At 43.1% G+C, this 16413-nt stretch overlaps 1 protein-coding gene across 10 annotated transcripts in view; it reads left to right on the top strand.

The window, feature by feature from the left end:
* The window catches only part of SHROOM1 (shroom family member 1), a 67777-nt gene extending 52833 nt beyond the window's left edge, over nucleotides 1–14944 (top strand). For 8 of the 10 annotated variants that reach the window (XM_039485047.1, XM_039485046.1, XM_039485043.1 and 5 more), the window contains 6 exons: nucleotides 1012–1082; nucleotides 5624–6307; nucleotides 9649–10266; nucleotides 10761–10914; nucleotides 12141–12413; nucleotides 14350–14944. In XM_039485047.1, the coding sequence (XP_039340981.1) occupies nucleotides 1012–1082; nucleotides 5624–6307; nucleotides 9649–10266; nucleotides 10761–10914; nucleotides 12141–12413; nucleotides 14350–14604 (2055 nt within the window). In that variant the 3' untranslated portion in view covers nucleotides 14605–14944. The remainder of the gene's footprint in view (nucleotides 1–1011; nucleotides 1083–5623; nucleotides 6308–9648; nucleotides 10267–10760; nucleotides 10915–12140; nucleotides 12414–14349) is intronic. The other 2 variants (XM_039485053.1, XM_039485052.1) reach the window with 2 other exon arrangements.
* The last annotated feature ends 1469 nt before the right edge of the window (nucleotides 14945–16413 follow it).

Here is a 16413-nt window from a genome sequence, read left to right as displayed (position 1 = left end):
ATAAACATAGGCAAAGGGGAAAGAGAAGAGAGAGTCTTTTCTGCCATTAGCGTCTTCGAGCTAATGGAACTGCCACTGAGATAAGAAACTCTCGCCAACGATGCCTATTTTCAGAACTGTAGACAAGCAAAGGTAGAGTCAATATTTTGCTCCTGTATTGCTAATATTCACCTGCCATGCTGATAGACAATCTATCTGATCATTCAACCTCATGTTCCCATGGCTGTAGCTTTGAATTTTTCAAACCGTGAGCATGTTAGAGCTTAGCCTTGTGAAGAGTAACCCAGAACAATACCTGTGAAAGCCATGAATGTCTGGGTTACTTCTGGGTTGGAGGATAGACTAGATTCTCTGATAAGCAGAGGGGATTGATACACAGTTGAGAAGAACATATAGATAATTAGTCTAGTATGTGCCTAATTGACTACCTCCTAGCCTGGAAAACCCCATCAATTTTGGATAGTTTGGGGATAATAGAATAAATTTGATTATGATGTATCTATCTGTAGGATACCACTCACTGTAGTGTCCAAGTGTCAGCAATAACCACTATTATACACTGGGATGAGTTGGACAACTCACTAGAAGTCCCTTCCAATCCAAAAGATTCTATGATTCAACAACCATGAAACACATTACTGACTGTCAGGGCTTCATTAGATTGTGGGGCACGGTTGAGCACCGTGTAACATGTCTCTGCTTAGGCATGTAAAATGTACCTTCATTGATACTTCTCCTGTCATGGAGAAATGCTGATAAAATCCCAATTTTGTCTGTAAATCTAGGAGTCCTAACAAACATATTTTTCTAAGGGGAAAAAAACTGATGCTAACTTGGGAGAGAATGATGGGAATGACATGACTGAAAGGAAACAAACACTTAAAATGCTTAGTAAACTGCTTCCTGAGCTATTGTTGAGTTTCCACCTTAGTAAGCGTGGGGAGGTGCTGAGTACACAAAAACAATAAGAATTTGACAATGCTGCTCAAGTTAAGTCTTCTGCATTTTCAGGACCTTCATAGATGTACAACTTTCCCGGCATCATCTGTTCAAGGTTGTGAAAACTATCCCATCATCCCCAGGTAAGGTTGTGAGAACTACTCCACCCTCCCCAGATGAACAATGCTTTAGAAATGTTTTCAAACACTAGTGGGAAACTACATTAACTATGTTTCTTTGCAATACAGTAAATTCAATGTGATGTTAATTTTTATGCCCTACAGTATGATTGATTCGTAACTGAAGTCTGTTGTTTCCTAATTTTTTTGGAAGTACAGGTCCTGCCAATGTTGGAAACAAACTTGTGCTAGCTAGCAACAACAGTGTTTAAACACAGTTGTTGCTAGCAGGGTTCCAGAACTTTTTCCCTGACAAGCATGCACAAGGATTAGAAAGGTGTTATTAAACCATGCTTTAGCCTAATCCCCACCGAGATAGCCACATGGCTACTAACAAACATATTTAATCTGTCATCTCTCTTATGGCTTTGTTACAGAATTCTAGTTTAGTTCTCAGGCGTAAAATAGAATTAAAAAAAACCCTGGTCATATGGCCCTTGTCTACATTGAAGTGTTGGGTTTTTTGTTGTTTTTTGGTGCGGGTTTTTTGGTGAACACCTCTCACCATTGCTGTAGAACCAGTGCAGCTCTACTAGTGCTAACAACTGTTGAGAATGCTAATGTAGCTCAGAGCAGGGTAGGATGCTCCTCCTGCTATTTACAACCATAGAGATGCACCAGTGCTAAAGCAACAGTGGGAGAATTTCTGAAAATCCTGAATGTAGACAGAGCCACTCTGTTAGACAAGAGCTAGTAAAACCCTGCTCCCATCATCAGGGCTGGTTCCAGGCACCAGCGCAGCAAGCAGGTGCTTGGGGCAGCACGTCCGGCTCTTTGGCGGCGGGTCCCTCAGTCCCTTTCGGAGGGAAGGACCTGCTGCCGAAGAATGAAGCGGTGGCGGTAGAGCTGCCGCTGAAGTGCTGCCGATAGCAGCTTTTTTTTTCTTCCCCGCCGCTTGGGGCGGTAAAAATGCTGGAGCTGGCTCTGCCCATCAGCCATGTTTAGATACAGCTGTTTCTAGCATGGCTTTAGTCCTAGTGTGGACAGGGCCTAAGTGTAGAGACTTCTCATTAAGTCACCTGTGAAGTAGTCTGATATATGAATCCATAAACTTCTGTAGCCCCTCAGACTGACACTGGTACCATATAATTCACAGTGCTTCAACTGAAACCTGACACATCAACTCGAGGAGGCTCTCCAATACAAATAAAATGCAGTGTCGCATTTTCAGCGAGGAAGCGCTGTCATATTAGGGTGGATATTCACAAAAGACATGGAGAGCATCATCGTGGCCTTAATAATTGCCAAAGTAGGGGGAAATCTATCTCAAAACTTGCAAATGTAGAGTCTGATCCTGAAGCCAGTGAGGTTGTAGGCCCTCAGCACTCCTTGGGCCCAAAATGTACAAAATACTATTTAGAGATTTTAATCTTTATAAAGATCACAGGTGAAATCATGCTTAGTTCAGAGACAAAAGGACTGCAGACATTAAAAGCACTGCTTATTTTCAAAGCATTCCCCTTATATTAGCTATTCCTTGCAACACCTCTGAGGTACAGAAGTGATGTTCTCTCTGTTTTATAAGTGGGGAGACCAAAGCACAGAGGTGGTTAGACTTAACCAGTGCCTCAAAAGGATTCAGTGGCAGAGAAATCTGGAGTTTGATCCCCCAGCTCTATGTTCTTCCCTCCGTTCCATACTACCCCTCAGTCTGAGGTTTTTTTAATGGAGGTTGTGAGGGATCACAAGGGTGCTGTGGGTAATCAGTTAGTTAATATTTGTACAATTCTTTGGAGATGCAAAGTGCTTTGCACATGCCAAATTGTTGTTGTTGGCTAATCCTGAGGTCCTAATCCAGTTTTCAATCTGTCCTAACCTCATTATGGGGAGTTTTATCTGAGTGAAAACAAAGTAAGGACCACAGGATTTAGCCCTTTATTATGCATCTGACTGTAGGGAAATACACTTCAGAACAGCTGTCTTTATTCTGCTTTTTATTTACCCTTCTTTTATTTAGCCTTTGTGCTGCCTACGTGGCGACGACGGCTGAAATAATGATATCTTATTTCCAAGCTACACAGATCCAAAGGGGAGGGACGGGGGTTGCTTTTTTAGAAATGTTGGTTAAAGGCAGCAACTCTGCACGTTTGCCACCAGGGACTGCTGTAGCAGCGCAGAAAAGGCAGTGTTGCCTGGGAGCCTGCTCTGAAATGCTGAATCGCTTGCAACCTCCACATGTCAGTTAGCTAGGCATAATACAGCCATTGCCCCACAGGGATGCATCTGACATCTAAAGGCTTTTACCTGAGGAGAGATCACTTCAGGGCCTGCTCCTGAGAGGTGTGGAGCTTTAGGGGGAGTCACAGGTGCTCAGTACTTCTCTGGTTCTTCTCAGTGACCCTACAATCCCACATCCTTAGAGTAGGGTTATTTATTCCCCAAATCAGTTTCTTTCCTTTTAGGTAGCTTTAAAAATCATTTTTGCCTCTTTGTGGAACAAAGACAAAAGTATAAAATGTACAACAAAATATGCATGAAAAGGGCTGGAACTCTTTACAGTAAAAGACTCCATATTGCAAACCATCATAGCTTCAGTTCTGTTCTCACTTGAGTGCATAGCTCCACCATCTGATCTCTGCCAAAAACAGCACCTAAAGGGTAGGCCAGACCTGTCCACAGACCTGTCCAGACCTGTCCACAGAAGAACAACATAGAGATCCTGTCAGAATGCTTAAAGCATTGAGTTTATATATATTTTAAATAAATATTTACGTAGAAAAGCTCTTAGTATTTTAACCCTGTATCGCTTGCCCAGAAGAATTGGGAGAGGAACAATCAATTCTTGCTTCAACAACAAAAATGACACCGAAAACTGCTTGTTAATACCCACCATTAGGACTCCCATTGTTTTGGCCATTCTAAGTAGCAGGGCTGCTTGATATAGGGTAGCCTGTCTCAGCAGGCCTTCAGATTCCTGATTCAGGCGGAGCAGCTTCACATTAGCAGGTCATTTTTGATGCAACTAGAAGTGTGGGTGAGTCCATGTATGGTCACAAACATTTCACAGGTGATCTCTTAATACAGGGCAAGTGAATATGGGAGATAAGGGAAAACCTGTAGGGACCGATTTTGCTGGCTATTAATGCAGGTGACTGTAACTTCAGGTATCAGAGGGGTAGCCGTGTTAGTCTGGTTCTGTAGAAGCAGCAAAGAATCCTGTGGCACCTTATAGACTAACAGACGTTTTGCAGCATGAGCTTTCGTGGGTGAATACCCACTTCTTCGGATGCAAGTATTCACCCACGAAAGCTCATGCTGCAAAACTTCTGTTAGTCTATAAGGTGCCACAGGATTCTTTGTAACTTCAGGTTTCATTGTCCTACATTTATAGAGGAAGCCATAGCTTCCTACTGTACAATAATCTCTCCCTCTACCTCCCAACCCACCAAGTTCTGCTACTGTGCAACATAATACTGTAGAAAGAACAGGAGTTCTTGTGGCACCTTAAAGACTTAAGGTGCCACAAGTACTCCTGTTCTTTTTGCGGATACAGACTAACACGGCTGCTACTCTGAAACCTGTCATAATACTGTAGCTGTGTTCCGCGGAACTCTGGTGGCAAATGCAAACCTGTCAGGGAAATTGGTGCAGATTTACTGTTTGGCTATTAATTGCTCCAAAATATGGGAGCAGAGTAGCTTGCAGGCCTCACATATGTGCCTTTACTATTGGTTGGAGAGTTCCAGTTGTCCCAACGTGTGTATTGTGTTAATGCAACACTGACCCTGCTGTCATGAAGGATCTCATTCCCCCAGACAGGGATTGGCTAACTTCAAGGCGTTTATCCAGAAGTTACCCAGGTTCTGGTAACCATTCTAGTCTGTAATCCCATTTGAAGTTGTTTTTTCCCCAATTATTGTTACCCGTTACCTACCACTTCCTCCTCGTAATAACTACAGTTGCTGCATTTACCCTGCAGTCCAGATCTCACTCTGGCATTTTGTCAGTCAGGCCCAAGGAGTCTCTGACATGTCTACAGTGCTTTTCTTAGGGTTTGTCTCCACAGAGACTTAGTGCACGGCAACCCAGGTGGTGAAAATACAGTGCACTAGTCTGCTGCACACTACATGGAGTACATCAAAGTGCATGGTGGAATTTTCAGTGTGTGCCAGCAGGGTCCACATAGCTGTAAATTTACACCCCAGCTTGCTGTGTGCTACGTCGCCGTGTAAACGCGCTCTTAGGTTGTGGACAAAAGGGATGAAGTAATTGTGCCATCCCTCATGATGCTGTCTCAATATGAGATCATGCTGAGTCACAATACAACAGCATCACACTGATACAATGCCAGGCTGTCACTATTTTGTGGCACTCTTCAACCCTGATTGACAAAATGATTTTTCCAGCAATTGAGTATCATTGGTGGACTTAAACTACAAGTGCCAGCTCAAGGTCATGTGAGGTTTGTATTTTACCTGCACTAAATAGTTCCATATAATAAATAAAATGCCTCCAAACAGTGGCATTAGCAATTAGCTAATGTGAAATATGATTTGAAATTTTAGCTTCCCATCAAAGAATGAAGTCGACTTGGCAGAGGAAAAAGACTGTGTGAGAGATGAAAAGCAGCGAGTCTGCACAGCCAGAGGAAGGGGAAAGTCTATGGAAGAAATTGGAATTTCAGAAACTGTAAGACTTTCATTGTTGAGCCAAAGCACAGATCAGCTTCATCACATGAAAAGCCTGCACATCTTGCCAGTGCCTGGACTTGAACGTGGTAAAAACAGCTCAGCTGCAAACTATCAAAGTGATCTGCACGGCACCAAGTCTGTATCAGGAAATCTGCCCAGACAAACAAATACTGAAGACACTGTGGGGCTCGAGAGATCAGATACAATGGTCCAAACACTTGAAAGGCTTCCTAGCACAACAAAGCCCTATGGCATTTCCTTAAGTACTGAAAATCTACCCCCATGGTGTGTATCCTCCCTGGGCACGTTGCAATCTCCACTATTACATTCAGAGTCTCCTCTTCACTCTCCACTGCCCCTGTCTTCTGTGGAAGAAGACAATGTTTTCTTCAATGACTCCGTCACTAATGGCTTAGAAATAACGTCAAAGCCTTCTTGTCTCTATGGACAAAGTGATACTTTAGTTTCAAGGACAGACATGCCGGAATCTCTCCCGACTGCGTTGTCTTTGCAAGTTGCCTTGGAGGGAAAGCAAAGTAAAGCAGAACAAAAAGCCAGGTAACCTTTCTATTCCTGAATTATTGCTCTGTGTGAATAATTTGACATGTGATCTTCAAAATAATCACAGGTACAAAACCATACCAAGCAGAAAGGCACAGAGATATTGCCTCCTGTCCTACCTCTACAACCTTCCTCCGTGCTCCCTCTCCATAAGACTCCATTCAGTTATCACCGATTTTTAGATAGAGGAAAAAATAGTCACTGTGAAAAGGCCACTGTATATAATAAACTCATTAAGAAATCTGAATGGCCAGAGATCCAGATAGTTTGGCCATTTACACACTTGCTAATTTGTGCAATAATGCAACCATGAATTTGGTAATTCCATGTGCAGATATCATGATCACTTGGATGTACAATAACATGCATACACAAAACACACACCATAATTGCACAAGCAAACTGGCTGCATAAACTACACAGGTTTTGTGTGTTCATCCGTGCACTTAAGTTGTTACCAAATCTGGATTTAAAGTACTTTAAAAAGATGGCTGTGGTTATTCTATATAGTAAATGCAGTATGACTAAAATGATTTATTCCCTATAGTCAGTAGCTTCTGCCATCAAAGCTTCTGTTTGAAGTGCTGCATCAAAGCCCAAAATTTTAGGAGGAAACCAGCACAAAAGGAGAAGCCTTGACACCTGGGACTGCTGACTGAATGGATTAAATAAATGTTTCGTTTTTATCTCTAAAACAAGTGTTACCCCCACACAAACCCCTCCCCCCCCCAAAAAAAGCAGCAGCAACCCACAAAACCTCAATAGCTGAATGTACCAGGGTCTACTGCAGCTTACCTCTGGTTTCCCTCTTCAGTCCCCTTAAAACTCCCACACACCCTCCTCCCCCTCGGCTGAGGTTTAGTATATAATAGAGTTCAAAATAATCCTCACAATAAAGCCCATCTCCCCAACCCAAACATTTATCCTCAGCTCTGGCCCTTCTACCACACAGAGCTCTTTTCCTATTATATCCCACTCTGCCCCTCAGGAAGTCCTCATTCTTGGCCCTTCTCAGCAGGAGCACAGCCTTCTGGCCCTGGAGTCCTTCTTCTGTCAGCATCTCCCCTGTTCTGAGGGAGAAAGCAGCGTATATACTGCCTGCTTTCAGCAGGGCTGGCTCCAGGGTTTTTGCTGCCCCATGCAGCAAAAAACAACAACAAAAAAGTCGATTGCGATCAGCTCTACTGCCGCCGCTCCAGTCTTTGGCAGCAATTCGGCAGCTGGTCCTTCGCTCTGTCAAGGAGTGAGGGACCGGCCGCCGAATTGCCGCCAAAGAGCCAGACGTGCCGCCTCTCTCCGTTGGCCGCCCCAAGCACCTGCTTGCTGGGCTGGTGCCTGGAGCCAGCCCTGGCTTTCAGAGAGCTCCTCCTAGTTGGCTGGGAGGGAGGGGAGCCCTGCTCCCCCCTACACTACAGGGCTCCTGATCCCAGGCCCTTAAAGGGACAGTGTCCTGGGTTTTTCCTCCCATCCAACTACTAATTCCCCATTACTGCTTTGACCATTTCCTGAGCCTTTGTTTCATTGTTTCTGGAACAGGGTTTTCTTGCCCCTTTCAGGTTTAAAGGGCCAGCATGCTCAGGTACACTGAACAATTTCCCCTTTGCCTAATGCCTTCTGCTTCCATATCTGTATTTTGCCCATTTAAAAAGAGAAAAATATTAAACGGTCAGCTGTTATACCTTTCTTTTAATAAAGATTTTAAAAATGAGTGTTATTTGTGAAGAACAGAATGAGGGAGTGGCTACCTAAACTCAGATGATACTTCCTGGGTTATGCCCAAATAAATCTGTTAGTCTTCAAGGTGCCACAAGGACTCCTCATTGTTTTTGTTGATACAGACTAACATGGCTGCCACTCTGAAACCTGTTTCCTTAGTTAGAGGGCACTTGTTGTAGAAATAAACAGAAGGTACACAGTAAAGTTTCTTCCAATCACAATATTGTAGCTGGGTCACAAAAACTGTTATGGAGAAAATACTTGGGGGTCGGGGGGAGGTTCCCTTCACTATAGAGGGCAAAGTCTAATCCTGATTTTCTGAACTCTGGTGAATCAAACCTCTGGATAAGTTCAGTTATGTCTCTTGAGGCTGCACTGTTTGAAGGGCCGTTCCAATTACAAGAGCAGATCTCCATTGCTAGTCAGTTCCTGTGGCATTTAGGAGTTGAGGAAAGCAACAGCACTACAGAGCCTAAGAGGACAGCAGGAATTTAGCTCCAACCCTGTGGTGCTGGGCACTCAGCTGAACTGCAGCTCTCAGATATTTACATATCAAGTTTTACAAAGCTTTCAGATTTCTCAAAGACATTAGTAAAATTGGGGGTGTTTTACATGTGCCTGCAAAACTATTCTGAATGGACCAAATTTCTAGCTGATGACATTCAGTGAGAACAAAGCAACAAAAGTGCTCTGAAGGAAAAAACGTACTCAACTAAATGCATCATCAATATATCCGTTGGGAATGTACACCCTCGTTGAGCTCCTAAGAAAGGTGAGGAATGGGGTTGGGCTCCTAATGTGGGGGGGAGGGATAGCTCAGTGGTTTGAGCATTGGCCTGCTAAACCCAGGGTTGTGAGTTCAATCCTTGAGAGGGCCATTTAGGGAACTGGGGTTAAAAAAAAAAAGTCTGAGAATTTGCCCTGCTTTGGGCAGGGGATTGGACTACCTTCCAACCCTGATATTCTATGATTCCATGTATGGTACAGTGAGGAGACAACCCCTTCTTCTCCACCTCCTTAACCCTCATATTAGGGGAGGGCAATGAAATCCCAGTAATAGTGCTGGGACAAGGTTAAAGGAGTTGTGGTGGCTGATAGTAGCCCTCCACCAGGTGGTGCTAATTAAAAATGACCTGCACTGGACAAGTTATTGCAGATGGTTCCCAGATGTGTTACTCAACAAAGTGGTACCCTAGTTCAACCACATTCCTGGTATTTTGTCTGTCTTCCTGTGGTGTCTGGCACAATATGATAGCAAGCAGTGCTGCAATGGCGCTGCTTACTTCTGTATTATGCCTTCATCTCAAGGTGTCAGTGTACAACAGGATTTTTAAATGTTTTCAAAGTAGATGTAATTCAAAGGGATGGAGCTGGAAATGAGAGACTGCAGATTAAGTGAGGACCCCAGAAATGTGAGGGCCTGTGCAGTTGCACATTTAGCACATATCTAGCATTGGCCCTGCCCTCCGGCCCATAAGCAAAGTGAGCACTTATCACAGATTCAGAAGCTCTGAAACTTTGAAAAAGGCAGCCATGAAAATGTCAATGTCCTGATCTGCCAGAACTTCTGGCGGAGCAGTGAATGTCCACAGTGAATGCAACTTCTTTCTTCTTTCCTGTAGACTCCAGATTCCTGAGAAAGATGAATCCAGTCTTGGGGGTAGGAATGAGGAGAATAAAGACAGTAGCACAGTTGTGAATTCATGTTGTCCAGATGTCAAGGAACTAACTCCTGAAATCCCTATTCTGTTCCCCAGAAGAGGAGGCAATGAAGAGACTCAGGTGGAAAAAGAATGCAGAGTAAAATCTCTGCCTGGCAATGCTTCAAAGGGATCCCCCCGGCAGCAACGAGAAGCAAATGATATTGCACTTTCCCAGGAAAAAATAAATTGCCACACAGCATCATCAGCTCAGTCCGAGCAAGGAGATAAAATCAGTAGTTCATCCTTAAATGAAAAAGCAGCATACAACAGCCAGAATCGTGTCCTGCCAGAAAAGGAGACAGACTTTCCTAAAAGGAGACACAAATCCCCTGAAGACCAGAAATATGAAGAACTTGTTATGGAGATCATTGCCAAAGACAATTCTCTGGCTGATATCCTCATCCCTCATCCTACCAGGAAAACTGCTCTAGACCTCCTGGAGGGCCTTTTTCCTGTTAACATTTCAGTGTCTGACAGATCACACAGGAAAAAGGGAGCTAGGATGAGAGAAGAGGTGCAGCCTGTCCTGGAAAACGAGTAAGTCGTTGGAGATTACATATTCCTTTGTGTCTCAATGTCTATTTGTCTCATGCATTCTCTGGAGCTAAGAACGCCTGTGGATTTTGTTTTTTTAAATAAGCAACAAATTCTGTGGCCCATCTTCTGGTTGGCACACCAAGGAACGTCTAAGGAAATAGTAAAAAAGGGAGGTAGAATTCTGACTGGGAAATAGGGCCCTGAATAGCTATGCTAGTGCCCTGGTTGGCTTCCTTTTGTGTATCACATGCAATGTGCCAGACGGGAAATGTTTTCATGAGAGATCCCAAAGTAGTTCTGGAGTTATTAGAAGGGAACATGATCATTCTTGGCTGTCAGAAATCTTATGCTCCAGATATTTTCAAAGGTTAGACACATCCCTGCTTGGGGGGGAAAAATGATTCTGGATAGTCTAGAAATACATGTGAATAGGATTCACATTGTTCATGAAGTAGGCTCTAAACATTTGTTAACATATTTATTTTCTGCTTCAGTAGCAAGAAAAGTATTGACGGTCCAACAGAACCATGTGCTGAAGCTGAACACAGCGCAGGTCAGAGTACAGAAGATCCCAGTTCTAACATGAACCAAATCCTGATTAAGAACAGAGAGGGCTCAAATGACCTTGATGACATCACTTCCAAGAAAGTAGGTACATGAATGTGAAAAGGACTGTGTGGGTTTCTTTACAGTAACTAAGATATCATCAGACATTTGGTACGTGTAGTGTTAGAGGAAAGCACTTTTATCAACGTACTTTAACACAATATCGTTACTTCAAACTCCATTTAAAGTGATGATGAATTTGGTATATTGATTGTAACTGGTGTTGTCTAAATTCTGTCCTGTTTTATTCATCTGCCAAAGACATCCATTGTGGGAGCGGTCAGGGATAGACTCTGAGCTGAACGCTTCCTTGCAAAACTAGCTTCTGTGCACTAGCTGATTCACAATTGTACAGTATTTGAGACCAGATCTGAACTCTACATTGATGACATCTGGCAGTCTAAGTGAAAGATGATCTTTACATTCAGAGAACTGGCAGCAGTTTCTGTTGATCGCATCAGCCTATTGGCTTTCACATGTGCAGAGAGAAAAAGATAAGCTTAGACTATGATTCCTAAAGCAGAAATACTGTGCTTCTTTAAAAATAACCCACATCACTCTTCAAAAGAATTAAGCTTGTTAGTTGTAGAAACGTGGCCAAATTAATTATAATCTGCCTACTTAAAATTCTTCCTTCAGTGGATGTGGTGGTATTCTTCCCTCCGCACTGTTTGGCAGCTGCTCCCTTCTATGTCAGAGTTGGCTGAATTTCAGTGAAAGTTGGTGTGATCCTTCTCCCACTCTCATCTCTGAGCCTTCTTTCATGCTGCCCACTATGCATGGAACACCTTCCCCAAATCTGTTAACCAACCTACCTCCCTTGCCTCATTCAAAGCCCCCCCCCCCTCCCCCAATTCAGTTCTGTTATGTTGACAACAGGAAGTGAGTTGAATTAGCTTTTAATGGAACCATCACACCGTGTCCATGTCTTACTGAGTAACCACATGATCTTAATAATATAACCCTTCTCCTCCTCCCCCTTCCCTTTTTTGCCAGTTAATTACCCTTGCCAGGTATGTTATGCAAACTCTTTGGCTTTACTGAGGCAACTACCAGACATTCACTCTTGGGGGTGAAAATAATAATAATAATATAGTTTATAAAGTCATTGGAACTTGTTTGTAACTGTCTTCTGTACAGGCTTGAAAGTATTAAAAAAAAGTTTAAAATCTGGAGGAGACAATGTGTGGAAAAAGCCAGTGTCTATAAGCAGTTTGGATTCTGGGAGTTAGTAACAAAGTTTCCAATTTTTTTTATTTCCCCTGCAGAAGGAACTTATTTCTAGCATTCAATCAAAACTGCAGACCCTCTGGGAAGAAAGGAACCTTGTCCTATCCGAAATCAAGGAGTACGCTCTGCGTGGTAAAGAGCTAGAGGCAATGGTACAAGATGTCTGCAAGCCCAACGAGTATGAGCGCTACCTGATGTTCATTGGTGATCTGGAAAAGGTAGTGAGCCTGCTGCTCTGTTTGTCCAGCCGCCTCGCTCGAGTCCAAAATGCCATGAGGAAAATCAATGAGAATACAGATGCTGAGGAGAAGGTGAGTCACAAGAGGCTTGGAGATTTAGCTGCTTTATTTCTTTCAGTCTCAGAACTGTAGAGTTCTGCATAAAATTAGACCCAGATCTGAACCATGGCTGGCTTTGCCAGTAGTAGTTAGCAGAAAAAGAGTGAGCCTCACACGAACGATAATTGCTCAGTGGAGGAAAAATTAGGCTTCTACCTTCAGCAGGAGTGCAAGGTGGTGATAGGAACAGGTAAGCACTGTGTAGATGCTGAACTACAGTTGTGGCTTTTGAAACAGTCAGTATATGGGACTGATGATCTCCCGTTGGTGTAGAACAAAAACCTGTATTCCAGATATTTTCCACTGAGGAGCATTTCTTCTGAGTTTGGAAAGCCTATTTAACACAATGGCCTTGTCTTCACTAGGGGGAAAAGTGCGTTCCTAACTGGAGGTGAAATCCCCCAAAGTCTTTAACTCAACATGCTAACTCATGTGAATGCCACAAATTGCCTGGTCTTCAATAGGAATTTAACTTACATTAGCTAACTCAAGTTAGGAACACAGCTTTTTTTCATAGCATAGACAAAGCCATTATGTCCTAAGAATGATATTGTTTTTCTGCTAATTCCCAAATGAGGAACAAGTTGATCACATGCATCCGCTGAAGTGGGTATTCACCCACGAAAGCTCATGCTCCAATACGTTTGTTAGTCTATAAGGTGCCACAGGACTCTTTCCCAAATTGAACACAGAGTTCCTCTGTGATCTTAACCCCATGAGCAGCGCTGCTCCTTTTGTGCAGAGCTTTGTATTCTTGTGTATCATTTTCCTTTACATTATCAAACGCCTACAATCAATCCATATTCAGAAACTCACCACCAGAATCTTATCATGTGATGCCTCCTGGAGATTCAGGATCAGTCTGCCCTGGAATTGAGCTCATAGTAGCAAAAGTGGTTTTAGACAATATTTTAAATTGGTTTTGGCTAACACAGCTTAAAACAAGGTGACACCTGGCCTCTGCTCTTCAGCCAAAGCACATTTAAACTGTTAGCTGAACTGGTTGTTGATGTTCCCAGTGAACAGTTAATTTCTAGTGGGGTAGTGCCCCTAAACCCGCTACACTGAGCGCTCTTCACATTAGTTAGGGTACTTTACTCAGGACTTTGGATAAAGTGTTTTAAAGCCTTCTCTACATTATGGAATTTTTACAAAAATCTCCAATCATTCAGCTGCACAAGCTTTAGCAACATTGGGAGCCCTTGCCTCTCAGGCTCAAACAGCCCTGTTTAGCATGGAGTTGATTAGACTTGTTCTGAGCAGGTTTAATTGATATGATACTGAAAACTGAGAACTTCCCACATTGCTAACCTTACTAAAACGGGTCCGGCTGAACTAGTGTTAGCAATGGTGGGAAATGTTCAAATTCCCTAATGTAGGCCAGGCTTAAGCAAATTAATATAAACTGTTTTAAAAGCCACCCTCGCTTAGTAGCTACTCTTCTTTAGCAGGTTACTCTCTTCCAGGTACATTAATAGTTATAGTTTATTCTTCTATATTATTACTAATAATAAACGATAATTTGTTATGAACTGACACTGTTTGGCTTTGTTGAGGCTGCAAATACAAACACTTTATGCCCTAAAGGTTTTGCAATCTACACAAGACAGATGCAGGGTAGACAGGAGATACTGAGATGATTAGGATTTTAAATATATTATTATTACTACCTTTGACTTGCTTCCTGTGGACAACATGAAAGAAGTGAATCTTGATGGGAATTGCCGGCCACCTTTACCTTGCAAGCCACAAGGGAAAGTAATTCAGTCTAGGAGAAGCCATCCAGAATCTAAAGCCACAAGGGGAAGTAATTAAGTTTAATACACTGTGGCTCCTGAATGAAGATCTAGAGTCTGTCAGAAATTATTGGTTTTCATGATGTATGCTGCTTTTGCTTTTTCCCTACTAGCAATCGTTAAATGAACGGCACAACCTCCTGTCTAGACAGCGGGAAGATGCAAAAGATCTGAAAGAAAACCTGGATCGCAGGGAAAGAGTGGTTTCTGGTATCCTTTCCAAATACCTGACTGACAAGCAACTCCAGGACTATAAACACTTTGTTCAAGTGAAGACCTCTTTACTGATTGAACAGAAAGACCTTGAGGAGCAGATTAAATTTCTTGAGGAGCAGCTGGAGAGCCTCGAGAAGAGCATCTTACTCTGATGCACAGCAACAGGCCACCCGCTTTCAGGAATGGAGGATTTGGGCATTGTTTTGGAACTCCATACATATTCACTGCATTGCTGCTAAGACATGAACATGGATCAGTTTGATGAATTCGTATTAGTGTCGATAAGTGCTTAGATGGTCTAGGGACATGTTGGAAGGGTTCTTCTCTTTGGATGAGCTGAATGACAAAATCTTACAGTATGTAGCAGATTGCATCTTGAAAATGACTGATGAGACATGTCACCCTTATTAATTTGACATTTTCCCTTCTCCCTGTCATCTGCCCGTCTGTTTCCAGACTGACATCATCTCAATAAAAGAATCATAAAAATATTTCCTCTTTGTGGGTGGGTTGAATATTCAAAATAAGAAATTACGTGGGTGTTTGAATTGTGAATTAAACACAGGATAAACAACTCCAAAGCACACTGCCATGGGCCACTTAGTGAAATTCCTCTGACAATGTAATGATAGCTGTCCCCGGTTAATACCTAGGAGTGACATGTAATAATGGAACATACTGTCACGGGAAAAACACTGAGCTCTTTTCATTGGCAATAATCCTCCTGGCCTTTTGTGACTTTGCAGCTGTAGAATGCAATGGCTATTTCATCTGAATCTGGGTGAGATGTTCAACAGAAAACTCATGAGGGCTGCAGGAAGAGCTGTGGGCATGGGTTCCCGCAGGCCACAGGGAAGTATTTAGGGGTGAAGTTGACATAAAGGGATGCTCTCAAAGATGGTAAATCCAAAAATTGCACCTACCCGAGCTATTTGCAAAGTCCATGCAATGCTTCCTAGGTGACTATTTTTCAAATGATTGCTACATGGTTTATTTGTATTTCTTCACTTAGTGCCAGTTACCCAGCATTATTATGGAACCTGCCATGAAAAATCACTGTGCTGTGATACAAAGTGGTTGAATTTCGAAGAGTTTTTGTAAACCATGAGTTTAAAAAAAAAAAAGACATTAAAAGGTGGGAAAAGTTGCTTGACAATGTCCTTTTAAAATAATATATATTGAAGGTCTTTCAAGTGATATTACTGTATTGAAATTGTTTCATTTAATACTCCTTTATCACTAGGTGTATCAGAGGTAGGTTCCTGAACATCAAATGAGAATCTAACTGGAGCATCTAACTGGAGGGGAAGGCAGGTCTTGATGTTTTCACAAGTGACAGAAGTCACCAACATTTGTTATACTGAGAAGGGGAGACAATATTATCCCCTGCATCAGAAAGTAAGGCTCCTTGGGTCTGATGCAGCATAGAAAATTTTCATGGTTGATGCTCATGGACAGGGGCAGCTCTGTTTTTTGCCGCCCCAAGCACGGCAGTAAGGGAGCCTTCGGCGGCGCGCCTGCAGGAGGTCCACTGGTCACGCGGATTCGGCAGTGGTTCTGTGGGTGATCTACCGGTCCTACACCTTCAGCATACCCACCGCCGAATTGCCGCCAAGCCTGTGGGACGAGCGGACCTCCCGCAGAAACGCCGCCGAAGGCTCCCTGACTGCTGCTCTCATGACGACTGACACACCGCCCACCCCCACCCCCCCGGCTTGCCACCCCAGGCCTGCACTTGCTGTGCTGGTGCCTGGAGCCGCCCCTGCTCATGGGACTTTCAGACGCGCACAGCCAGTGTTCATAGAACCGTGCTGCAAATAAAACTCACTATTAATTATCATCCTTTATTTTCCCTACCAAATATTGTGGGAGTTTTTCCTTCAGAGTTTTGAGATTTCCCTCTTCACCTATACATACTGATCTCTACCATTAAATACTTCACCCAATCACATGTGGAGATG

Source organism: Mauremys reevesii, linkage group 8 (genome assembly GCF_016161935.1).
Source record: "Mauremys reevesii isolate NIE-2019 linkage group 8, ASM1616193v1, whole genome shotgun sequence".
In the NCBI taxonomy this organism is placed as follows: domain Eukaryota; kingdom Metazoa; phylum Chordata; order Testudines; family Geoemydidae; genus Mauremys; species Mauremys reevesii.
The sequence above is the reverse complement of the archived record's forward strand: the minus strand, read 5'-3'. Positions and strand labels throughout refer to the sequence as shown.